This window comes from Mustela nivalis, assembly GCF_964662115.1.
Source record: "Mustela nivalis genome assembly, chromosome: 13".
Lineage (NCBI taxonomy): Eukaryota > Metazoa > Chordata > Mammalia > Carnivora > Mustelidae > Mustela > Mustela nivalis.
The window spans coordinates 10,924,403-10,950,307 of NC_139032.1; the positions used below are offsets into that span (position 1 = coordinate 10,924,403).

Sequence of the window (25,905 nt, forward strand, 5' to 3'; positions counted from 1 at the left end):
TAAATTTTGTGTGTGTGTGTGTGTGTGTGTATGTGAGTTTCATATTCAATGAAAGAGAAACCCAACCCCCCCAAATGTGTAATATTTAGTGGAAAATTTTCCCTTTGTTTCCTAATCAACATATTATAAAGAACTATATTTTCTCTTAATTTGGAAAAACACTGTAAATCTGTGACTAGAGGGTAACTAGAGGGTTAAGTTTGGTTAGAAGATAAGAATCTTTTTAAAAAAATTCTTTATTTTTTAGGGGCGCCTGGGTAGCTCAGTGGGTTAAGCCTCTGCCTTCGGCTCAGGTCATGATCTCAGGGTCCTGGGATCGAGCCCCACATCGGGCTCTCTGCTCAGCAGGGAGCCTGCTTCCCCCTCTCTCTCTGCCTGCCTCTCTGCCTACTTGTGATTTCTCTCTCTATGTGTCAAACAAATAAATAGAATCTTTAAAAAAATTATTTTTTTATTAACATATAATGTATTATTAGCCCCAAGGGTACAGATCTGTGAATCGCTAGGTTTACACACTTCATAGCACATACCTTCCCCAATGTCCATAACCCCACCACCCTCTCCCTACCCCGCTTCCCCCCGCAAAGAAGGTAAGAATCTTAATTCAATAAGAAAAAAGACTCTTTCTTTCCTCTTAAGTAACTCAAACACTGTAGACGTTCAGTTATTCTTAAAGATTCCTGAAGAATTTTGCAGCTAGTGACGTCAAAGCTGCCTCCTTAACAAATATGAAAAGGGCATGACTTTCCCTTTTAGCCACACTAGAATAGCCAACTCCGACAACTCAGGAGGCAACGCAAGTAAGAATGAACATCTGCGCCCAAATTACGGGTGTTCATTAGCCAACACCAGGTATTGCGTATTTTCACAACTTGATTCAAGGGAACCTTGGATACGTGGCTAAAAGTTTGCAAAACATTTCATTACAAAATATGAGATACTCATGACTTATCACTTCAATTCTGCGACCACACTGAAGATGTCCAGCTGAGAGATCTCCTTAAGCCGACACGATTTAGGGCTACTGTTTGCTCAATACACCCTGTGTTTCCCACAGGCACATGGGAGCTTGAACTTCCTCGCCCTCTTGGAGTTAGGTAGGGAGGGCCATAGGATTCGCTTTGGCAATAAAATGGGAGCTAAAGGGGTGAGCATCATTTGAAAGAGGAAGACTTAAGCTAGAGTTACAAGATTAAGCAAGTACAAACACCAAATCCGGGTTTCAAATAGACAGCTAATAGTTTTCTAACAGCGTGTCTCCTATTTTATACAGCAGCCCTACTTTAAGCGCCAAGGTGCATTTTATCATGTGCTCTCCACCTCTCTGGCATAACGATCATTAATCCTAAAACAGTGTGTGCTTCATCAGCCTGGGATCCTAAGGGGCAAAGATGAGCAGAGCCCCTGCTAACGTGCGACGGCCATTAGCGTGTTCAGAAAATAACCTTGTCCTTACGACGGCATACCCGAGCCTGTCCCGCCGTGTCTCATTCTGCAGGGTTAGTGCTCCCGTGAGTAGCCTGTATATTTACTCTCAGTAATTAAATTATGGTTCTGCCTTTCCCTCCTTAAGGTGGACTTAGGCGAAGGCAAGATTTGCTTCTGCTGTGAAGAATTTCAACCAGCCAAATGCACAGACAAAGAAAATGCCTTGAAGCTCTTTCCGGTTCAGCCTTGTAGTGCTGTTCACCTTCTGCTTAAGGTAACGTGAACGGACCCCAACCCCGTCCGTAGTGCACCCTGGAGCCCTCAGAGAAGGCAGAGCTACTTGAAATATCCTTACTCTGTTAGCTCCTTCACATGATGGGGCTGCTGAAAGCAGGTAGGAGCCAACCCTCGTCAGCGACCCAGAGACAGGAGTGACTCCAGGAAGAAGCACAGATGATTGTGGGACCCTGAAATGATGACGGCTGGTTTGCTTTGTGTTCAAGAATTACAGGATAGCAAAAGACATAAAGGAGCCTGAACCTGTACATACGTGTGTAGGTACATTGATATACACGTGTATCCGTACAGATGCAGGCACGGTGTAGGTGCACACAGCTGATGCAGCTTTTAGCAAAACCTTACCTTGAATTTTTAAAGAAGGCTTTGCCCCCACTCGGGGCTTGAACCCATGATCCTGAGATTAAGAGTTGCGTGCTCTACCGACTGAGCCAGCCAGACAGCCCTGTTTTGGGCAAAACCTTTGAACTGCATGCCCATTTATCCTTGTTCTGATGCTCCTTTGTTGGCTCTGTGGACGCTCATGGGTGTTGGATGCTGGTGAGCCAAGACACAGAGACCTAGGAGAGCTACAGGTTAGAAAATGCAAGGGAAATCCATGCACCTTGCCTCTTGTTTCATGGGCACGACTACAATAATCGAGAGGTTAAAAATAAATGGTACCAGTTGCAGAGAAGGAAAAAATTACCCTTTAGTGGGGAATTGGATCAAAGTTGAGTCTGGACTTAGGGCTCGGCTCTAGACTCGTTAGCCCAGTGAGTGACGAGCTCAGCTGGTAAACCCCGAGGTATTAGCTTTTGGATAATCCCTCACTGAGGGCTTTTTCCAGATCTTTGTTTGGGGTTTGTTTTCTTGTTCAAAGGAGGAATCTCACAACAGCCAGCTCTCTGAATTGTGTAGAATGTAAAAGTGGCCTTCTGTCTTCGGCTTCTGGATATCTGGTATCTGAGTCACCCCCAGACTTTCTGTGAGCCAGGACCCCTCTTGGGGAAAGCCTCCCTGGGGAGCCAGGACCGTGGCCACAGAAACTTTTCGAAGTGCCCTTACGGCTATTTTGAGATGTGGGTTTGGAGAAGAGATGCCCTTTTTACACTGTGGCTGGCCTGCCCCCGCCCCCCCCCACTGTCGTCGTTGGGTGCCCAGGGGAGCTCGGCCAGTCGCTCCTGAAATAGAATCAGTGGCTTCCATCAAACAGCAGGCCGCTGCAGTCGGAGCCCATGGGAGTGGGAGGCCGGGGACACCAACTTCAGAGGAGGCACCCCTTGCCCTCCTGGACGGAACATCTCCAGACAACAGCGTGGTGCTGGCAAAAAGAAAATTTGTAATACCAGGGCTTTCTGGGACAGGAAGCCTCTAAGATAAATTTTTAAAATTAAAATACATGACCGCACGAGAGCTGTGTCAATAACCGGTATTTCTTTGGCACTTACCATGAGCCAGACATCCAAGTGCTTGGCATGTGTTTTCCCACCAGAATAGCCTTACTGAGACATCACTGTTATTATTTAAAGAAGTTTTTTCGGGCGCCTGGGTGGCTCAGTGGATTATAGTCTCTGCTTTTGGCTCAGGCTATGATCCCAGGGTCTTTGGATTGAGCCACGCATTGGGCACTTTGCTCAGCAGGGAGCCTGCTTCCCCCCTTTCTCTCCACCTGTCTCTCTGCCTACTTGTGATCTGCCAAATAAATAAATAAATAAAATCTTTAAAAAAAAAAAAAGGAGTTTTTCTACTGCCTTCTGGTCGTCAGCTTCCATGTGCTCAGGGGTGTTACTGTTTCCTCATTCTAGAAAGTCCTTTTCGCCCTGTGTGCCTTGAACGCCCTGACCACCACCGTCTGCTTGGTGGCAGCCGCCCTTCGTTACCTCCAGATGTTTGCAGCCAGGAGAGCCTGCATTGTAAGTCCGCACGCCGCGGCGCCATGACCGTGTCCCACGGAGCCGCTGTCATGAAGCCTGTTGACTAACCAAGGTGCTCGTTTCATCAGGACGAATCTCAGATTTCTGCCGAGGATGTGGAAGAACACGGACGGATCCCAGACCCTGAGGACTTCGTGCCGCCGGTGCCCCCCCCCTCCTATTTCGCCACGTTTTACTCGTGCACACCCCGGATGAACCGCAGGTAGGCTTCCTCTGTGCCCCCCGCCCCGGCTGTGCCTGAGGTGCCCTCGGGTTGGAAGACGGAAGGGTTTCCAGGATTCATAACGTGAGCTCACTGCTCTCCAGAATGTAGACAGATGGTGTTATTTTTCAGGATTTTCTTTCTCTTTCTCCCTCTTTTTTTTTTTTTAAGTAGGCTTCCCGCCCAATGTGGGGCTTGAACTCAAGACCCTGAGATCAAGCCTCTTGGGTGCTATACCTCTGAGCCAGCCAGGTGCCCCCTTTCAGGATTCTCTATCCCCTTCCCCACCCTGCTTTTTGTCTGATAAACAGCAGGAAACCAAAGAAAAGTCCCACCTTGACCTAAGGATATACTTTTTCCATTTCAATTAGCTTCCCAGGAAAACTGACACCCAGTGAGACAGCCGCTGTCATGTGACTTGATTGAGGGCTGAGGTTGCCCTGGAAACGCGCTGAGGCCAAATCGATGTTCATTATAACACCATCAGCGGGTCCCCAAATCCTGACATTCTTCCCAGCCATTAAGCAGAGATTAATTATTCATGACTTCTCCCTGGTCTAGAAAAAATAGACACCATGCTTATTTGCTTTCTCAAATTCTAGCTCAAAATCTATCGTTTGCTTCTTAAATTTCAGAAATGACTATCCGCAGAGGGAAATGCTACATGCGCTCGTTTTGCTGTTAGGGACTTCTAGAATTGTACCTCTCTAAAGAATGACTTTGTTTATTCATTCAACAAACATTTAATCAGTCCTCTGCCACGTATTAGTCACCCTGCTGGGTTGGTGACCTTCCAGATGACTTAGACCCACCTCCTTCCCCTCTCAGGGGACTCACAGCCTAGGTCGTGACAGATGAGTGTTGCAAGGATCCTAATAATTCTCAAAAAAGAGATTTTGAGTGCCCCGAGGAGGACCACCTAACCCAGGATGGCAAATGGGCTATGGAGGGCTTTGGAGAAAGAATCAGCCAGTCAGGGTTGGCTTCGTGGGTGGAATGATCTTATGCCGAATTTCAAGGATCAGCAAACCTTAAGCTTCCAAAAGAAAATCTTTGAATTCTGTAAGAAAGACTCGTGTGTTTAGCTTGAGATTCAGAGGGCCAGGAATTTCTACTTTTAAGCCCCAAGGTTGATGTGGAGAGTCGTCAGACAAATGTGGTGCTGGCCTTGGGGTTTTTGGAATCGGCTTGCTAGTGCTCAGGGCGGCCACCTGTGGCTTTGAACCAAGTCACCAGCGTGAGCTACCGCCCAGACACTGTTAACATTCTTTTCCAGGAGTGACCCCCCAACTTGTTGCTCAGAGTCCTGCCTACACCCCACCTGCACGCCCTCCCCTCCTTGCCCACCTAAGCAAGGCCCGAGAAGGCCACAAAGCTGGAGGGGTGCCCATGGATGCATGGGGAAATTCAGCCTCCCGGTTGTGCAGGGGAGGGTATATTGGAATTTTGAAGCTGGGGGGTGGCTAGGAAGACTTTCGTTAGTGTCTTAGGAAATGAGGCAGAAATTACAGGGGCCAGAGAGACGTATTTGTGTGCTGACGGACACACTTGCTCATACCTTAGCCCAGTCTCAGGCTGTGTGCAGAGGGACATGCTGGAAGGCAGTTAAAAAAAATGCCTGTAATTTTGTGGTTGGGAAGAGAAATGCCCTCTTAGAGACGGAGAATTAATTGGCTCTCTGAGATTGGAGGTGAGCCCTTGGTTGACCTAAGAGGAGGCAACAGACAGATTTAATTTCCTGCAGTGGCAGAAAGGGAAAGTGACTCATGCGGTGTAGGAGTCGCGCTGTCCAGGCCGTGTGTCCTGTGGACCGCCCCTCCCCCGCCGGCCCTTCTCTCTTCCGGTTCCCTTCTCGGTTCCTCCATAGTAACACTCAGCAGTGTGGGTATTTCCACACTGGTGAATCCCTGGATTCACCCCTCTGAGTCCTGAGACCGCCCCTGGCCATATCTAGACAAGCTTCTCACCAAGGGCTTTACCATTCAGAACTTTCCGGAAGGAACATGGGGGAGGGTGTTAAAGCAATACATCCCTGCGGGAAAGAAGACACTGCTAGGCCTAAAATATATACTGTATACACTATACTATATACTCTGCGTGGAGGCCTAGATCGTATCTCCAGTGGGCAAACAGCCCCATTTTCTGAAATTCTCCCAATACCAGAGGACGGTCCACTGTTAAAATGGCTACATTTATTCACCTTTCGATACATATTGTAGCAAAGGTATTTTTGCTCTTGACCCACTTTGCTAGATTTTTCCATATCCACTTTATAGACACCCACTGACGCCAGGTGGTGGTTTTCCTTCTTACAAGCCGGCAGGCAAGAATCGTCATGAATGTTTTCTTTAACGTTTCCACAACCGGTTACGTGAAGAGTCTTCACACAATGCAAGCCCCCCATTTCCTGCAAGGTATCACGACCTCTCAGAGAGGTTTATTTATTTACCTTCTATAAATACAGCCCCTTCAGGCCTTGGCCCCTGCTTGAGAAAGGACTTCTCAAATTACTGCCAGAAGCAGAAACCTGGTGGCAGTTTCCGCCCGAAGATGGGTTTCTGCCTCTGGACTTGATTTGGAGGTCGGGGCTGAGCGCTCCTCCTCCACCACCCCAGGGACACCCCCCCCCCCGCCCCCATCCTCAGAAATCAGTTGCAGCTGGGATCGGAAAGGAGCCCCTCCCACCTGTTCCGTGACTGGGGCTCTGGTCGGACCGTGGGGCCCTAACGTGTTACGGAACGCGGAGTATGAGGGCAAACCGAACACAGGCATCTGTTCCTCGGTGGTGGACGTAATAAACTCCTTCCCTTTCCTCGTGAGGTTCAAAACCCAAAGTCAGGGGGAGCCAGGCTCTGCTGGAGGGTGACTGCGTGCCCAGGGCGCCTCTGCCCCGCAGCCCTCACCGCCAGCCCGGGGCGCAAGGGAGGACCACTCTTGCGTCGTATTAGTTGCTGTATCCCTCTCTCAGGAGTTCTCAAAGCCTGGTTGTCCCCTTAGCAGAACTCATTTCGCGTGCTCTGTGTGGGTTTCCTGTCCGTACTCCGTGCTCACGGGCATGAACCAGTGAAGGCTTCCTGGAGAGCTTCGGGTGAGCTTGAAGGAGCCCAGGCTCTGGGGTCTCTTGCCAGGGTGACACTGGGCCCGGCAATGGGGTTGGGGGGTTCTCTTACCCTCTCTGAAGCCCAGCTTCCTTATTCATCACATGGCCGCTTAGCTGATTTTTAGGAGATAAAAATCTCTTCTTACCTGTCTGTACCCCACCACTGGCAATTAGAGCAGAATTCCTGGAGGTGAGGCCTGGGCCTCCCATAGTCTGCAAACCTCCCCAAGTGGTTTCCCGGGGTGATTCTACTCCCTAGCTAGGGTCAGGGGCCATAAGGATCAGGGAAACACCTGTCAGGACACAGTGCACCGATTTCACCCTATAGATCCCTACGTACCAAACAGATGTGAATAAGAACTGCTTCATAGGAAAGGAACCTTCCTTTGCTTTTCTAGAAGCATCTTCTGTCACACGGAGGCTTTCTTGGTCATCGCAGTAACCACCATAAGAAGCCGTTCATTGGGGTCGATTTAAAGAAAATGTGTCCCCTGCCCCCGCTTCTTACAGGGATTCCATGCTCATTTAGGATCTAAAACGGAAGTCTGTTCCTCTGACCTCCTGGTCCCAAGCAAACCCTCTCTTCTCTGAGAACATAGCCATTGGGTGGGGAATATCAAAGACCACCAGAGCTGACAGAGCAGCAGACACAGCTGGGGGTGTTCCTGGGGAGGACACAGCAGCGGGGAAAGGTGGGGAACTGGCTCAAGGGGGAAGCCAGGGGATTTGTGAGCACTACAAAGATGGCTCATGGGGTCCTGCTAATTCAGGACGGAAGCCTGGCCCTCTGGAGAGGATGGAAGGAGTCCCCAGGGTTCACTGAGTTTTATTGCAAGGAAAAAAGAACATCACGTCTTTTTCAACTTGTTTTCCTCCACCAGTGGCATTTTTATAAATGGGCTCAGGGATAAAACGAAACAGCCATGGTTCGTCAGAGTGCCTTTCTGAATGTGCAGCGGGCCGGGGCCGTTTCGCCCGTCTCCTTCAGCTCGTGACCATTTTCATCGTTCGAGAACGGACACGAAACTTCTGCTATTACCCTTTCTTTTCATTTTCCAATGCTCCATGGCCTGAGCACAGGTTTTCTGGTTTTCCTTGTACCTTTTTAAAATGGGATATAAAACTGACCTAGAACATTCTACTAGCTTCAGGGGTACAGCCTAATGATTCCATATTAGTGCATATTGTGGAGCGATGGCCCCCGTCAGTCTAGTGAGCATCCGTCCCCGCACATCGTTGCGGGATTGTTTTTCTTGTGATCAAAACTTTGAGGGTTTACTATCTTAGCAACTTTAAAGCAGGGAATACGATATTATCAACTGTGGTCACCGTGCTGTCTCTTACATCCCCTGGGACGGACTTATTTTATAACTGGAAGTGTGGCCAAAAGCAACAAGTTTCTGTGTATTTTAAATCGCTGTTTCATAATTGAGGCTCTTTATTATCTAGGCTGTGTGGGGTGTGTGTGTGTGTGTGTGTGTGTGTGTGTGTGTGTGTGTGTGTTTAGCTTTCTAGGAACACAGGCAGAATATCTTGAGGTTTATTTAGTTATTTGCTATGGAGGGCCTCTCACTCACAGGACAAAAGCCCCCATGCCTGGCTTGAAGCCGGTGCTCAACCAATGTTTGCTTGACTGACTATACTTAGGAAGGGTCACTCTCCTTCATCCTGCCTTGTCTCTGAGCTGTGATGACGTTCGCTTTCCTGGAGAAAAAGTAATTCAGCCCTTGAAATATTTATTAACAAATAGGGAGTTTCTACCATGAATCAGACCCAGGTAAATCCAGGCCCTAGGTAAACCCAGGCAAGAAATCTTGTACTAATGTAAGAAATAATCGTGTTGCCCTGAGTCCCTAGTTTTGTTTTTCCTTCCATCGAGGGGAAGTTCACATAGCATGAGTGGAACCGTCTGGAAGTCTACTGTTAAGTGGCATCTGGTACAATCATGGTATTATGTAACCCCGCCCCCATCTGCCTCCGCAGCGTGTTCATCCCCTCCAGAGAGACCCGTACCCACTCAGCAGTCACCCCCCATTCCTCTTTCCCCAGCCACCACCCATCTGCTTTGTCTGTGGATTATTGCTTGCTTTCTGGCTAGTGGCTTTAAAAGCAATGATGACATTGCATTTTTTAGGTCGTCACTTGCTTAAGAAACTCTGGACTCTCCCTCAGCTGAGGTTATTCCCCCCGATTCTGGGCCAGGAGACGGTCATGCAGGGGTGAGGGGTCAGGGGTCTTCTGCTCGGTCTGCCGAGAGCCGTCCCGAGGCAAAGGCCGTCATCACGCAGAAGCAAGCACCGTCAGACCCGCGGTCTGTAGACCTGCTTCCTGATGCCAAGGTGCTTTCCCTAGGATGGTCGGTCCTGATGTCATCCCCCTCCCCCATATCTACGGAGCACGAATCAAAGGTGTGGAAGTGTTCTGTCCCCTGGACCCCCCGCCTCCGTACGAAGCTGTGGTGAGCCAGACGGACCAGGAGCAGGTACGGTCCATGTGCTGACCGCTGGTGGGAAGCGCAGCCCGGCGCGCGGAGAACCCTGGGACACGGGTCCTGAATGTGGTTTTAAGTCCAGCGGAGTCCAGGTGGGAGATGAGCTGAATACCCACAGCTCAGCCCTTTTCTCCTGTGATGTAGGGGTCTTCATTCCACGCGCCAGGAGGATCGGAAGGTGCCGCAAGCCCCTTGGAACCGATCTGCATGCCACTGACTCAAGGTAATAAATACACGATTCCTGTCCAAATGCAGGATTCCTTAGAGTAACACATCATGAAACAATGACCTATATATATATATATTTTTTTTTTTTAATTTTATTTATTTATTTGACAGATCACAAGTAGGCAGAGAGGCATGTTGGCTGCAGGGGGGTGGGGGTGGGGAAGCAGGCTCCCTGTTGAGCAGAGAGCCCGATGCGGGGCTCGATCCCAGGACCCTGAGATCATGACCTGAGCCAAAGGCAGAGGCTTTAACCCACTGAGGCACCCCAATGACCAATATATTTTATGTGGAATTTGAGAAACAGGACAGAGGATCACAGGGGACGAGGGGAGAAAATGAATCAGGATGAAACCACAGAGGGAGACAAACCATAGGAGAGTCTTAATCTCGGGAAACACACTGAGGGTTGCTGGAGGGGAGGAAGGTGGGAGGTATGGGGTGTGTGCGGGACGGACACTGGGGAGGGCCCGTGCTATGGTGAGTGCTGTGTGTTGTGTAGGACTGGTGAATCACAGATCTGTACCCCTGAAACAAAGAATACATTATATGTTAATAGTTTTTTAAAAATGCAAAAATAAATAAACTGGTGAAAAACTTTTTTAAAAAACTCCTGTAACAAGTCATCCAATATTCTGCAGAATAGACAATAAGTATCACAGGAAATGAGAATAAATTCCTACGAGACAAGAGAAAGCAAAAATTTAGAGTCTCAAACTTGCCTAAAACTGCACCTGCCCTGAGGTAGTTTGCTAATAGTAAAACCCTAAGGCCTTGAGGGTTTTTTTCCCCTTCCTGTGTTTTCAACAGTCTTATTATGGAATAATTTAAATGCAATTACACTCACTGAAAACAAAATAATAATGACCTATATATTTTGTTGGAGGTCAGATATCTTGAAGCCACTGGTTCATATTACATCCTTCTTTGGGTGCCTGGATGGCTCAGTGGGTTAAGTGTCTGCCTTCAGCTCAGGTCATGATCTCAGCATCCTCCGTTCCAGCCCCAAATCGGGCTCCTTGCCGAGTGGGGAGTCTGCTCATCTCTCGCCCTCTGCCCCTCCCCCACTCACGCTCTCTCAAATAAGTAGATTTTTAAGATCTTAAAAAAAAATTGCATCCTTCTTTCCAGTTTTAAAAATACTGTCAACAATTGGCGAGTAGGAGATACTGTGTGAACAGAAATAAAGATAGGCTCAGAATCTTCGATGAGTCCCCAGACTTGTCTCAGGGACCTGTGAAATGGATTAGAGAGTTTAATTTGGCATTCCCGTGTTTTCCCACCTAAGACTTCTTCCTCCTGTTAAAATAGGAAGGGCTCTTCTAAAAGGAAAACTGAGTTTTGTCTATGGCAGGATGATTTGCTGTGAGACTGTGCTGTCATTTATAGACTGTGCTGTCATTTATAACCTCGGGTCTGGGTCGCGCCGCCTTCATGCCCAGTGAATGCTGATTTTCCGTCCTGCCTCAAAAGACAAGAGTCAGTTTACAGCTATCCTTGTCATTTAAGGGAGCATGATTGCAACTCTCTGTCTTTGGAGAGGTTTTTAAATGGCCCAGAGAGCTGTGCACCAGCACGAAAATGGCAGGGGTGAAAAATAATGGATGGCCTCTCTCTAGCTAGTTTCGGTGGGGGTGAATTTTCAGCAGCACCGTTTGAAATGAGTTTCTCTTCTGTTCACCTTCCGTCTTAGACAAAGGCAGCAGTGCTCTCTTCCGTAAGGACGGTTGTGATTCTCCCATTTCTTAAGAAAGTTGCCCAGACCACAGTCAGGCTCACCAAGGCTCTGATGTGCTTGTCCTAAGCAGAAGTCATCCATTTCTTGAGTGGTTCTCCCCATCCACACGGTGGCCACAGGCTCTTTGCCTTGGCCGCCATGCCGTTCACATCCCCGCCCGCACCCTGGGCTGTGCGGACGCCTTCACAGCCTGCCTTCATGGTCTGCAGCCCTGGAAGTCCCCTGACCCGGGCAGGTGTTCCTCCCACCCTGCCCAGGCTCACCTTGCATTGCCAGAAACTGGAAAGTGGTGAGGAGCTTTCTGGCACCACACCAGGAGGGTTCCCTGGAGAAGATTCTAAGCCTTTTGCAGGAAAAAAAAACAAAAAAAAACCCCAAAAAAACAACAACAACCCACAAAACACCTGACATTTTGGCAGGGCTTCTTGACTTTACTTGTGGACTTACAATTTTTTGTTGGCTTGTTTTAGGTGTGGAGGGGTGGTTTGGAGAGGCAGCATTTCCCACAATGCTGGGAAATGAAAACTCACCTGGCCAACAGCCCAAGCAAATGTGGTTAACTGTGTCCCCTTGCCCCTGAATGTTCGGGCTCACAGCTTCCTGCCCAACCTTGTGAAGGCAGCAAATGGTGAAAAAATTATTTATGTTTCTCTTCTTAAAAAAAAAAAAAAATCAGGTGAGGACATTCCTAACACACCTGGAGAAGAAAGCACATCCATCTCAACTCCCGATGCAAACCAGCTGCCTCCCACGAGAAGCCGGACAGTCTTCCCAGCCCTGAGGACGAGATCAAGGAGCGACCCTGTGCTCCATCATTCCGCAGAGAGAGGTATGTCCCTCCCCAAGCTCCTTGCTCAGCGCTGTGCGTGTTGGCCCAAAAGTGCCCATCGAAAGTGGGTGGCTCTGGCCGCCCACTGCCCTGCAGCTTGAGAGATGTCTCGAGAGAGGTTAAGAGGTCTTGGGAAAATAAGATATTCTCCATGCACATTAGGAATATTCACCAGTCCCATTGTTGAAGGCTGGTAGAGTTTTTTCTTTTTATTGTCATCAAAAGCATTTAGTTGCACACAGAAGTGTTCTAGGTACAACATGAAGAAAAGGCAAATGTTCTGACTTCTGGGTGCTTGCGGTCCTATGGAAATAAGTGTTCTCAGGGAAAAAGTTAAAGGCGTGTATTTTTTTTACCCCCTCTCTTATACCCTAAGTTATGTGTTTTTTTTTTTTTTCAACTGTGTATAGGTTGTTGAGTTATTTAAATCTGACCTGTTTTAAGAAGTTTAGCTAGAGTGAAAGTCACACTCGCATTCTCTCCCTTTCTGTGTGGAGTCTGTTATAGATGTCGTTTGAATAATTTTAAATTTAAAAAATCTTAAAGACTTAAAATAACCCTGGGTGCTTTCTCTGAATGTGGGATACCTGAACATCTCCAAATAGCTCTTCATTGCGGAAAACTGTAAAAGTAAAATGAAGGAAAGAAAGGGAGAAAATGAAGACCTTGAATCCCGCCAGCACAGGCTTCTTCCGGTGACCTCCTCTAACAAGTGCCTCTGCCCTGCTCTGTGCAAATACGACTTTGCACGCTCTCTTTGCTCTCTCTGGGGCCGCATGTCGCACCCTTGCAGTCTTGGTTTTGTCTCTCTGACGGCCTGTGTTGTTCGCTGCAGCTCTGGACTGACCATGCGGGGAGCCAGAGAGAACACTCCTCCTGTCTTCTGAGCGGGAGGAGTCCCGCCGCCTAGGACTGAGCACCTCTGCAAACCCACAGGCCGGCCACCCGGCCCCTCAGCTCCCCAGGCCCGTTTCACGGCAGGTCTCGACCCGACCTGGCAAGCTGAGGGCTCGAGCGGGCCACCTGCCTGCTTCAACAGGAGCTTGGCTCTCTGCACAGCTTAGTAAGGTCCTTCCAGATCTGGGGTGCTGCAGGGAGAAGGAGACACGTGTTTACCTGCTGGAGTCCTCAGCTGTAGAAGGACCGGATTGCCTTCCCATGACGGAGTATAGTCCCTGACTGTCCTCACACAGGAGTGTCCACAGGGAGTGTTCCTGGAAAACTCCAGCTCTCTGGGACATGCACGGGGCAGGCTGGAGAATGGCCGCTAACCCCGGTTTAGAGCGCCTCTGTTTCTCCAGAGGAAAAGAAGTGCTCCCCTTCCTCTACCTACCTTCCCACCCCCCACTTCCTCTCTCCCTTGAATATCAAACTCCTGCTTGTCAGGTCTTCCCAGACCGAAACCTCCAGGGTTCTGTACACTGAAGGCTGCTGGCTGGCTTATGAACATGCGGAGACTGGGCCTGCCTTCCCCTTTGCCCACCCGATGGCACAGTCAACGTTCTGCTGGTCCTTAAACCTCCTGATGTAGGTCGTTGTGGACATTAGAGCCCCTGGCGGTGAATTTCCGAGGCCGCTGCTGACTTCTGGAATGACGGGTTGATTTCCCTGCACCTAGATTTTTCTTTCTGTGAATAGTCAGCCCTAGAGCTGCCTCCCAGCCCCGGTGTGAGCGTGGATAAGTCAGCACCATGCCCTGAGGATGTTTAGGACAAAGGTACAGTCAGAGGGAGCGGAACACTCGCTTCTCACAGTCTCGTCTCTCCTCAGCCTCTCCCAAGAGGCGCCTTCCTGCCTCCTCTTCCCTTGGAGCCTCTTCTCATCAGGTCACCTGTCTTTCCTCTGCTCGCCCGCCCACCCCCCCACATCGGTCATCACCCCCCAGCATGGTTGCTCCATTCTGGATGCCCTCCCCTGTCATCTGTTGCTCCCGTGGTGATTGTGTTCTCTGTGGCACCATGAAATGTTCTGGGGACGCATCCTGTTGGACCTTCAGGGAATGAGCTTATGTCATTGTTTTTTGTTTTTGTTTTTTTTTTTGTTTCCCCCCTTTTCTTTCTGCAAGATGAAAAGCAAGTTGTGCATGGTCACTGGTGTTTGCAACATGCTTTCCACGCCGAGTTTAGTGGCCCGTGCTGTGGCCCCTGCTGTGGCCCGTGCTGCCTCGAGGCGGGCACAAGCTCACAGGGGTGAGGCCAACGGGCGCGTATTGTTTGTCTCCGCCCACAGCTGCCCCCGTGCTCAGCTGCGAAGCCGCGACGCAGACCGAGGGCAGACCGGACCTGGCCGCGGTGACCTTGAGGCGAGGTCTGCGGTGCAGAGCTGCGCGATGCCGGCCCCGGTCCCTGATAGATTACAAGTCCTACATGGACACCAAGCTGCTGGTGGCGAGGTTCCTGGAGCAGTCGTCCTGCAGTATGACCCCCGACATCCACGAGCTGGTGGAGAACATTAAATCCGTCCTCAAGTCCGACGAGGAGCACATGGAGGAGGCCATCACGAGCGCCAGCTTCCTGGAGCAGGTAGTGTTATCACTGACCTCCGCCGGAGTCCGGGAGCTTGTTTCCTAGCAGCTGCAACAGCTTCTCCGAGTTCCTGTCCAGGGCGCCCTAAGTTCAAGGTCAGGGAGCATTTCTTTTCAGGCCTGATGACTTTTCCAGAAGCTTCCAGGCCCAGAGAGAGAAACCAGTTTCCTGGAATGTGGAACAGGCCTGGGATAAGAAAGCGGTGTCGCCCGGGAACAAAAGGGGTCTGGGCCGCGTAGGGCCCCATCAGCACTCCGTTTGCCAAGTGGGGTTTCCCTTGACGGGGTGTCCTGTCTGGCAATGATGGACAGACATGAATTTTCAGATCTCCATGAAATGATGGCAAGGCACCTAGATCGATAGGACTTAAAGGAATAAATTATCTTTTCTCCATAGATTATAGATGAAAAAGCACAATTCCTTCACCTGAAGTCACCCAGGGGAAAGATAAAATCAGGCGTGTAACATAATCCTTTTGGTCGTCAGTTTTCTCATTTATATTTATTTATTTTTTTAAAAGATTTTATTTATTTATTAGGAAGAGAGAGAGAGAGTGAGGGAGAGAGCACAAGCAGACGGAAGGGCAGAGGGAGAGGGAGAAGCAGACTCCCTGCTGAGCAGGAGCCCCTGGGCTTGATCCCAGGACCCTGAGAAAAACCCTTTAAGAAACCGTTCCCCGGGGCGCCTGGGTGGCTCAGTCAGCGAAGCGACCGACTCTTGATTTCAGCTCGGGTCATAATCCCAGCATCCTGGGATCAAGCCGTTTGCTTCATTGCCCCTTGACTGTGGGGTGGCTGTTGTGACCTCAGAGCACAGCGGCTCGAAAGTGTTTCCTGGCCGTGTCTGGGTGCAGGAACCCGTACACTGGGCTGCGGGGTCCGAGGCGAGTTAAGGCAGACGTGCTGGCGTCTGCTGACAGAAGCCAGAAGCCAGAAGTTTCTCTCCCAGCCCCGCAGGGTACCCGGGAGAGCAGTCTGGCTACTCGCACGAAGACGTACATGAATCTCAGACCCTCTTGCTGTCCGCTTTCAAACAGCGGTCATGATGCCAGTGGTCTTGGGTCACGCCATAGTTGGTATCTGTGTAGGGGAGACATGTACCTCCTTCTAACCCTGGTCTGTGCCAGAAGCCATTCCCTGCCTCCTCCCCTCCGCCTGGCCCTGTCAGCCCGACGCACAGAGCACGTATTTGGAGTCCCTTGTCCACGGCTGCCAAGCTCTAGTGAGGTGAGAGTCAGAGCGTCTGCCGAGCCGTCAGTCTGCATCTTCTGCTCCGCCTGCCCTGGAAAGTAGCTTTGGGGAAAATGAATGAGTACTTACAACTCACCACACGCTCTCACTACAGATGTTTGCTGGGTCTTTGTGGCGAGTCTGGATCGCATTTCAGGTGCTGGGATTGTTGCAATGGACCCTGGGCCATCAGCTGCGACCTCCCAGGAGCCCCAGCGGCGAGGCTTCCTGGTGCCACAGCAGCCCCAGACATAAGGAGGGAGGGACAAGTAGAAGGAGAGCTTTTATTCCCCACTCGACCCCGCTTTGTACATGTTCACTTTTCCTAGTGGGACTGGAACGGGTTTTAGATCCATCTTGATGTTTATCCCTACCAAAGCCTCTTACCCTAACTTACATGTCACAGCGATGGACATCTATGAATGTTGGAATTTTATTTTTGACCAGGAAACAAGGACAGGGCTTTGAAGACACATATAGGGACAGTGTGTCAGCAAAATTTAATGTCCCATCTTTTGGAGAGATTAACCTCCCAAGGACATCAAAATCTCAGAAAGGTACAAGCTAAACAAAACTTCAGCCTAGTGGTTTTTCTGTGATGTTAGGTGGCCACGAAACACCTGAGATTTTTCTCAAGGTGCTAACCATATTATAGGTCTTATAGCATGACTGTGCAAATTCTGGAAATTGTACGTACTTCCTCAGTCCCAGCTGGACGAGGGGTTTCCCATATGGTTGCCATTTTACAAAGTAAGTGATAATATTACATATTTCAAGTTACATGTATGCTACATTGTAAAATAGATCTAGCTTCGAACCATTCTTAAGCGTTTTTTTTTTTTTTTTTTTACAAATAAACTGGCCACAGTTTTATGTTGTTTATTACGTTTTGTTATCGAAGGGTTAGCAGATGAGTTGGCGGCATCACCGGTTTGGGGTGACATTTTATAAACTCATTAGCTGGCCAGAATGCCAGACAGGTGGTTATCAACCTTTCTAGAACATTGGGAGCACCTGCGTTTTTGTTAGAAATACAGAGGTTCCAGCCCTGCCTGTCACAGTGCCTGCGGGGGAGGCGGGAATCCGGGGTACCAGCCCCCTCTCCTCCCTTCGAGAAGCGGGCAAGCCCTGGCAGAACCCCTGTCTCGGACCCCAGGGAAACTGGGTAAAAATGGCAAGAAGACTGTGACAGATAAAGCAAGAATCTGCCACGGGCGAATCAGGGGAGTGACGTGAGGCAGGTCGGCAGCTGAAACAATAGAAAATTTGGGAAACATTTTAGGAACGTTAGGAAAGAGGCCATCTGTGGAAATTACCTCTGGAACTTCTAGCGTGTTCCACTTTGGGAAAACTCCCTACTTCTTTCCCAAAGCAATGACGCTAGGCAGGGCGTGGGTGGGCGAGGAGGCAGGCGGGGGGCCACCTCGGGTGCAGCCTAACGCCTCTCCACCCTCTTACTGTCCCCAAGATAATGGCCCCGCTGCAGCCCAGCACTTCCGGGGCCCACGCGCTGCCCCCGCCCAGACGGCCTGGCTTCCTGCACCTGCGGAGCTGCGGGGACCTGAGCACCTGCGTCCCGGCGGGGAGGCCCCGAGCCGAGAGGAGGCTCCAGCGAGCAGAGGCCGAGCGGCCCCACAGCCTCATCGGCGTCATCCGGGAGACCGTCCTGTGAACCTGTGGGGGTCCCCCCCCGCCCCCGCAGCGCCTCCCAACCCCCTCCACCCTGGCGTTGGCCGGGGAGGGGGCAGGACGGCAGATGGACTGGAAGGTGGTGGAATGATCCCCCCCTGACCTTGGAGCGCCTGCTGGAAGGGGCCTGACCTCTGGGCGCTCCGCAGAAGGGGGCCAGGCCCCCCGGAGGATATGTGTTCCCACTGTCCAGCTCCTCACTCTGCTGACTGAGAACATTCAGGGGTGGACAAACGGGTTCTTCCAGGCCCATTTCGCTTTCGGAGGCCTGATCTGGAGGCCCCGGAGGCAGCCTCCCTACAGCGTCTGCCAGGTCACATGGGCCGAAACTGGGCCGAAAGGTGGTCTTTGCCCACCTCCCTCCCCCTGCTCCTCGAGCACCCCCCACCCCCCAAAGACAGGGCTGCTGGCTCCCACAGCCTTCCACTGCTGGGCCAGGGGGTCACGGGCACAGAAGCAGGACAGTTAACCCTGGTGTTCTGCACGTGTCAAGCTTCGTTTTAGGTCGTCCCCACATCAGTCTCTTAGGAAAAACGGGGAGCTCGCTCGGTGACAAATGGTAAGGAAAGACGTTTAGGGAGAGGTTCTTGCTGATTCCATGTATTCGTGCTTGCAAAACTCGAGATGGTGAAGGCCCAACCGAGAATAAAAACATGTACTTTGGACCTCTGGGCTCCGTGTACAACATTTGTATGGGCGTAGGTGGCCAGGCCTTCCCTTCCGAGCACCCGGGGCAGCGGTGGGCAGCCTCTCAGGTCCCCGCAGGTCCCCGAACCAGTTTAAGCAACAAGGCGCCTTCCCCTTCAGCTGGCTGCACTTGGCTGAGCAGCTTCCCAGAGCTGCTTTCTAGCCGGGATTACAGACTGGGGAGTCGTGCCAAGAAGGAAGAGGACAGTTACGAACGGCTTCTTTGAGGAGGTGAGGTTTGAGCTGGGCTGGACTTCTGAGGGTCGGGGAAGGGTGTTCCAGGGGGAGGGAACAGCCAATGCAGGAACACTAGAGGACCGTGGGACTTGAGAGCGAAGGGAGAGGTAGGGAGAGCTTCAGGCTGGATTTTTTGCTAACAGTAAGGTGCCCCAGAAGAGTTTTTCACAGGGCGTAACAGCTTTAGTTTACGATTCAAGAGAGCTGCTGGAGACTAGCTGTGGTTGGGGTAGGAGGCTGTGAGCTGAGGGGCTGCCGGCCTTGCTGGGCGGGCCTGTGCTGGAGCTACTGTGAGCGGCTTCCCACACTCTCCGTCCACCACCCAGCGGCCTCAGAGGTGGGCCTCTTACTGTCCCCATTTTACAGATGAGGAAGATGAGGTTCAGGACCTTGCCCCAGGTCGCTCCGAAGTTCAGTGGCGCAGAAGCCAGGCACACGCCAGCAGCCCATCTCTAGAACCTTCCAGGCAGCCGCGGTTTGGTGTCCCTGACAGAGTGCTGGGTAAGGCTTGGAGTGCGGCTCATGGGGCCCCAGGTGGGCTGCTGCAAGCCAGCGGGCCAGGCCGGGGGCGGCATTGCAGAGGGGTCTGGGGACTGAGTAACCAAGAGGGGAAGCGTGTGTGGAGGTGCTCTGGGGGGAGGGGAGCCGCAGCGGCTGGGGAGGCAGACCTGGAAGCCAGGGAGAGCTGTGTGTAGGGGGAGACGGCCCTGCAGTGCTGGGGTCCCTGTGTTCGTGGAGGAGGGGGATGCAGCTCCCCAGGGCAGTTTCTCCCTTCTGTCCGCCCACCCCCAGACCCTGAATTCTCTGCCAGTGAGCCACCTCTTGATTCCTCTAGAAGCCCTAGCTGTCAGCACCAGAGCTGCCCTCTGGGGCTTGGCTCCCTTTGCTGGGGTCTCCAGTATATTACAAGCCCCGCCTCTCACAGGCTCTCTGACCGCCATACGCGGCCCACGGAACCTGGTCCGGGTGCTCTCCAGCGGGCTGCGTGGCTGCCCGAGCCTGTGTCTCCAGGCGAAGCTGGGAGAGGCCAGGCCTTTCTCACCTCTCGAGGTTTATGCTTTGTCCCACACCCGGACGGCACTGTTTTTAGATGCATCCCCCCATCTCCTCTCCTGAAGTCTGCACCCCTGCCTCCAACCGCAGTCGCGGGCCTTACCGTGAAGGCTCGGGGAAGGTAGGTGGGCGCCCCCAGGCTGATGGCGTCTGCTTCTAGCCTTGGAGAAACAGTCACAGGGATGGTCTGGGCCATTCTGAGGAAAGGGAATTTGCCAGCAACAACCAGACCAGGAAAGGGGTGCGTGAAACTGCGGGCATAGCTGGATACCTGGCAGGAGGCAGTGGGGACCTGTCTCTGCTTTGAAGAGTTGATCTGGCCCCCTGGGGGCTGTCCCATGTATTTGTGAGATCTGAAGGTATTGGGGAAGTCAGAAAACTGACTTCTGTCTTGCTTCTCGGACTTAAAGGAATATTACAGTAAAAAATATATATAATTGCAATGTAATTAGAATACAATGTTTTATATGTATTTGCCCTGGGAGGGAATTCGAGGTTCTACAATTCATGTCCCAGCTTGTGTGTCCGCATGTGGTATATTTAGACAAACCTCAGCATTACAGTGCGATGACCACGGGTGTCCATACCTGACTATACACAGGGAGGGCAGTCCGCTGGCATTCGGAGTCCCTTAAGGATCCACAGTCCAGAGGCGGTGATAAAGCATCCCAAATGCAGTTACCAGAATTACATCAGAAGTTTGATTAATTAGCATGAGTAGCTTTCGAAACAAGGTTTCGCTAACGAAGGTCAGGATCTCTCCAGCTGGGCAGAGAGGCCTCATAGAGTCACCATTGCCTTTGCACCCGTGAGGAGCGAGAATCCGGCCCCAACTCATATCACAGTTATGGGGTCAGGACACAGGCTGCGCCTTCCTAATGTTGTCACTGGGACCCTTTCACACAAGCTGTGTGTCTAAGTCTCTGAGGCCCGAGTGGGACATCCCAGCTTCTGGACTGTTTTGGGCAGATGTGCCCGTGAATGTGTCTCTGGATGGCGGAATTCCTTCAAGCCCTGCTTGCTTTGGGACGCCCTCCCCAGTGGCGAGCTCTGGGAGAGGGCTGAGTGAAGCTGCCCATATTTATCAAAAGAAGCGGACGTTTGCGGGGCAGCGAGACTGGTGAGGTCTGGTCGCTCCACAGCCTCACTTGGCAGCTGACAAAGCTGGGGCTCGGGCTCAGGGCTGAGGGCAGAGCGGCCGCGGGCGACCAGCACGTCGGGCTGCTGCGTGGGGCTGTTGGTGCAGGTCAGAGCTGCTCACACTCTCTGGGACAAAGGACTGTGTTTCCCCCAACTCCAGTCCTTCATGGACCAAAAGCTTTTGGAAATTAGAATAAACTGACTAAAAATTGTGTCGGTTAAGACAGTTACAACAAGACGAATCAAGCAACAGAAACTTTCTCTTTCCTGGTTCTGAAGGCTGGGAAGTCCAAGATCAAGGTGCCGTCAGACTCGGCGTCTCGGGAGAACGTCTGCCTTCCTGGCTTGCAGGTGGTCCTTCTTGCTGGGTCTCAGGGAGCGGGGAGAGAGGGAGCGCTGGTCTCCTCCTCCGCTTCGAGGGACACTAATCCCATCATGGGAGCCCCCACCCTCATGACCTCCCCTAAACCCCGTCCCCTGCCAAAGTCTCCACCTCCAAACAGCCTGGTGCTGGGGCTTCGCGCTTCAGTGTACAGATTTTGAGGGACACAAACATTCCGTCCATCGCACTGATGGACCAGGAAAATGAAATCGTAGTAATAAAAGACATACAAAATGCAAACCCTCCTCACCTTAAATAGGTTTTATTTTTAGAGCCGTTTGAGGTCCCCAGCACACTTGAACAGCAAGTGCAGAGGCTCCTCGTACGGCCCCCAACCAGCTCCTCCACCAGCTTCCCACACCAGAGCCCCAGAGCCGCTCTTGTCAGGCGCTGGGAGCAGAGAACATCCTCCGCCCGGGTGTGTGGTGTGTGTCGGGGTTCCTGTTCTAGCCCCAGCTTCCCAGTGTCGTGTCAGCCCCCAGTCTGCTCTGCGTGCCGGGTCCTGGCGATGCCGAAGCAGCCTGGGAGGGGGAAGACAGGCAGACGCCTTTCCCTCTGCTCCCGCGTGTCTCTGAGGATGCCCGAGAGCGGAGAGTGCTTTGGCAGGTCCTTCAGGGTGAGGGAGAACTGGCAGAGGAGACAGGTGGCTGGTCTGTACCCAGCAGCTGGGGAAACAGAACAGAGGGGCGCACTCCCCTACCCCGTCTCGGCCCAGCAGAAGGGCGCAGAAGAGAAATAAGCAGAGCAGTGCGGGAGGGGCCTGGACCCGCGCATCTTTGTTTACGTGGTTTTTCTCGCTGGAGCGGCTGCCGTGGAAGCCAAGTCTGGGGCTAAAGAGCACCATGTTTCTTCCATTTCTCTCTGGCTGCAGGAGCCTTCCTCCTCACACTCGTTCAGCAGGTGCTGACTGAGTTAGAGTATGGGCAGCAGGCCGGGGGTGGGGGACAAAGACCGCTGAGCGGGGAGAGGGGCCAAGTCAAAAAGGTATAAGAATGATAAATGCAAGGCGTGGGCGCCTGGGTGGCTCAGTGGGTTAAGCCACTGCCTTCGGCTCAGGTCATGATCTCAGGGTCCTGGGATCGAGCCCCGCATCAGGCTCTCTGCTCAGCAGGGAGCCTGCTTCCTCCTCTCTCTCTCTGCCTGCCTCTCTGCCTACGTGTGATTTCTCTCTGTCAAATAAATAAATAAAATCTTTAAAAAAAATAAATGCAAGGCGACATTTCTCTTGTCTGCTGCTGAGCTGCCCCTGGCCCCAGGGGGGCAGGAGGTGCTGGACCCTCTTTGGGTCAGCTTGGAAGACCAAAGGTCCTGGGCCTGAATCATCAGGATGTTTGAAGGGATCCTTCCTGCTCAATTATGAAACAGGTCCCGGCAGGGATGCCTCAGGGTGAAGCTCTGTAGACTTGGGCTGGCGGCAGCAGGAGGTTGCTTGGGAAACCGTTAAAGAAAAATTATTCGTGACACCTGATAAGGCTGGTAAGGAAGATTTTATTACCAAGGAGCTGCAGTGGTGTTCTGCAGTGGGGGAGAGAGATGAGGCTCAACTCTGATTACGAGCACAAGGGCAGGCGGTGGTCAGTGGAAGGAAGATGACAAGTGGAGGCGTTAGGGCTGGGGGATGCTTGCTAGACCAACTCAGGAGGAAATTTCTGGAGGCAGGCCAGGGTGACCAGATACCAAGTGTGGGGGCGGGGGGCGGATTTTTGCTCAACGACTCAGCAGGATTCCTGTTAAAACCAGCCTGAGCGGGCCAAGGACAGGGCTCAAGGTTGGAGCCTGGTCAGAAAGAGGATTCGGAGGAACCAATTCAGGTTTGGTCAAAGAGAGCGTCTTTGTCAGAATCGGATGAGTACCTTCTCTTCTGAGTGAGAACCTCCTGCCACACGGTGCCCTTGGCCTCAGGCATGTCCCTGTCTTGGCAGGAATCTTCTTTTCATTCCAATAGCTGGCAGGATCTTTTGTGTTTTGCCCTAACAAAGGCGCTAGGGCCAAAATTCTGAATGAATCCTAGTTCCTCTCTTGAAAAGTGGCCGTAGGTCCCAGGTGTATGGAGACTTTCCAGTGTCTTTAGATACTGAGCGTGAATTCGGAAGGATCCAGTGGGGAGCATTTCATGGCGGAGTGGGGACACATATCAGGCAGCAAAGGATCCAAGCAAGGAGAGTTGCTGGAATTATTTTTGCTTTTGGTAGGAGCTGTTTCTCCCACTGCTTCTGTATCTGCTTGGTGCAGGTAAGTGGGTTTTTGACAATAAATCGTAAACCACAATATCAGAGGTGTCAAGGGCAGAGGCTTGCCTCTTCGTTTTATGGACGAGAAGCCCAACATCCAGAGAGATTAATTCGCTTGCTGAAGATGACACAACCTGCAGATGTCAAAAGAATTCACCTATGTCCTCTGCCTTCTGTCAACACAGACAGCTTATTCTTCCCTGGATGGCCACAGCCTGGAACTCTGAGAAGGTAAAGGAGACAAGCCACAGGAACTCTTAAACAACTGTAACATTAACACCAGTGTATCAGTTAAAAATGGTAATAATGACCAACATTTATTGGGAGTCCTTCCAGAGCTGTTGAATTAACCTAGTTGAGGTAATCTTCACAATAATCGTCACAATTCACTAGTTCTTATGGCTGAACTTGGTTTCTCTTATCTAATTGCATTGGCTGATATCTCTAGCACAGTGTCAAAGGGTAGTGGAGATTAGTGGACATCCTTGCTCTGCTCCTGACCTTAGAGGAAATACGTCTGATGCTTTCCCGTTAAATAAGATACTAGCTTTGGGACAAAATTATATATATTCCATCATGTTAAGAAGGTATACCACAGTCTCTAAGTTCTTGAGTGTTCTCTTCTTTTTATTTCTTTCTGTGAAGAGGTATTGAATTTTTTCTCAGCATTTATGGAGATAATTACGATTTTTTTGGCCTGAGATTTATTAATGTGGACTATGGTTTTAATGGATTTGTAGTAGTGAACGAACACTGTATTCTTGAACAAATCCCACTTACTTATGATGTATTATTTCCTTAATGTGATGTTAGATTCACTGTTGCTAATGTTTTATTTAGAAATTTTACAGGGATATTTATGAATGATACCGGTCTATATATTACTCTTTACTGCTTCTGCTTTAGCCATCAGTGTTATGTTTGCTTCATAAAAATTTCCCTTCCTTTTAAGTGCTGTGGAATATTTTAAGAGCATTTGATTATCTGGTCTTTGAAGGTGTGGTAGACTTTCCTGTGGAATGTCTGGAGCTTTTGTGCAGGCTAGTTCCTTATTAAATTTCTCCATTTCTTCAGTGGAATTGGTCTATTTAAATTTTCTAACTCTAATGGGGGTCACTTTGGGAAATTTTAATTTTCCTGGGAAATCATCCACTTCACATAGTTTTTCAGATTTGTTTGCAAAGAAGTCGCTTTTTAAAAAAAGATTTTATTTATTTATTTGAAAGAGAGAGAGATAGTGACAGAGATAAGAAGAGAGAGCATCCGTGGGGAAGAGAGGGAGAAGCAGGCTTCCCGCTGAGCAAGGAGCCTAATGTGGGGCTCCATCCTAGGACCCTGGGATCATGACCTGAGCCGAAGGCAGAAGCTTAACAACTGAACCACCCAGGCACCCCTATTTGCAAAGTCATCTTGTGAAGTCGTCTCTTATCACTGTGCACTTTTCTTCTGTTGCAATGGTTAATTCCTCCTTGACATCCTTTATTGTGTATATTTGTGTTCTCTCCTATTCTCCTATTTATGTTAGCAAAGTTAGCAAATGATTAGTGTGTTGGCTTTTTTTAAAAAAACAGGATTTTATTTGTCAATTTCCTGTTTCTCTATTCTTTCATTAATTTCTGTTTTTATCTTTATTATTTTTGTGCTTTCTTTTGGTTTACCTTGCTCTTTTTAAAGTGTTTCAAGCTGGGAATTGAATTCATTTTACTATTTTATTCTTATTGGCAAATGTATTTAGTGCAATGATTTTTCTTATTTACTACTTGCATTCCACAGAGTATGATATGTTTTCCTTGCGATTAGGGACCCTTCTTGAGGAATAAGAATACAAAATTATGAATATAAAACTAGGTAGGAGGCCTTGAAAGGGGGCCATGTAAGTTGAGGGGCCGTGGTGCTTGAATTTCACTAGTTTCACAGTAAATCCACCTCTGTTTAAAAGTAAGGCTTGAGGGGCACCTGGGAAACTCAGTCTCTGGCTCTTGATTTGGGCTCAAGTCATGATCCCAGGATTGTGAGACTGAGCCCCACGTTGGGTTCTGCACTGGGCATGGAGGCTGCTTAAGATTCTCTCCCTCTTCCTCTTCCTCTCTTCTCTCTCTCTGCCCCTCCCCCCACCTTCCTCTCTAAAATTAAACAGATTAAATAAAGAAAGAAGGAAAATAAAAATAAGGCTTGGGATTTATTTATTTATTTATTTATTAAAAAGATTTTATTTATTTATTTGACAGAGAGAAATCACAAGTAGATGGAGAGGCAGACAGAGAGAGAGAGAGGGAAGCAGGCTCCCTGCTGAGCAGAGAGCCCAATGCGGGCCTCGATCCCAGGATCCTGAGATCATGACCTGAGCCGAAGGCAGCGGCTTAACCCACTGAGCCACCCAGGCACCCAAGTCTTGGGATTTAAACATGATATTTGTGGTTGGACTTTTGAGATGAATTAGTCATCAGCGAAGTCCTTGACACATGAGTAGCAAGAGAAAAGAATGGGAAAGAGAAAGAACTCTGAC

At 50.4% G+C, this 25,905-nt stretch overlaps 1 protein-coding gene across 2 annotated transcripts in view; it reads left to right on the plus strand.

Moving 5' to 3' along the window:
- Positions 1 to 18,334, plus strand: part of ENTREP1 (endosomal transmembrane epsin interactor 1) — a 62,903-nt gene extending 44,569 nt beyond the window's left edge. For both annotated transcript variants that reach the window (XM_082696652.1, XM_082696653.1), the window contains 8 exons: positions 1,574 to 1,702; positions 3,513 to 3,620; positions 3,710 to 3,843; positions 9,296 to 9,425; positions 9,579 to 9,657; positions 12,074 to 12,226; positions 14,456 to 14,748; positions 17,449 to 18,334. In XM_082696652.1, the coding sequence (XP_082552778.1) occupies positions 1,574 to 1,702; positions 3,513 to 3,620; positions 3,710 to 3,843; positions 9,296 to 9,425; positions 9,579 to 9,657; positions 12,074 to 12,226; positions 14,456 to 14,748; positions 17,449 to 17,652 (1,230 nt within the window). In that variant the 3' untranslated portion in view covers positions 17,653 to 18,334. The remainder of the gene's footprint in view (positions 1 to 1,573; positions 1,703 to 3,512; positions 3,621 to 3,709; positions 3,844 to 9,295; positions 9,426 to 9,578; positions 9,658 to 12,073; positions 12,227 to 14,455; positions 14,749 to 17,448) is intronic.
- The last annotated feature ends 7,571 nt before the right edge of the window (positions 18,335 to 25,905 follow it).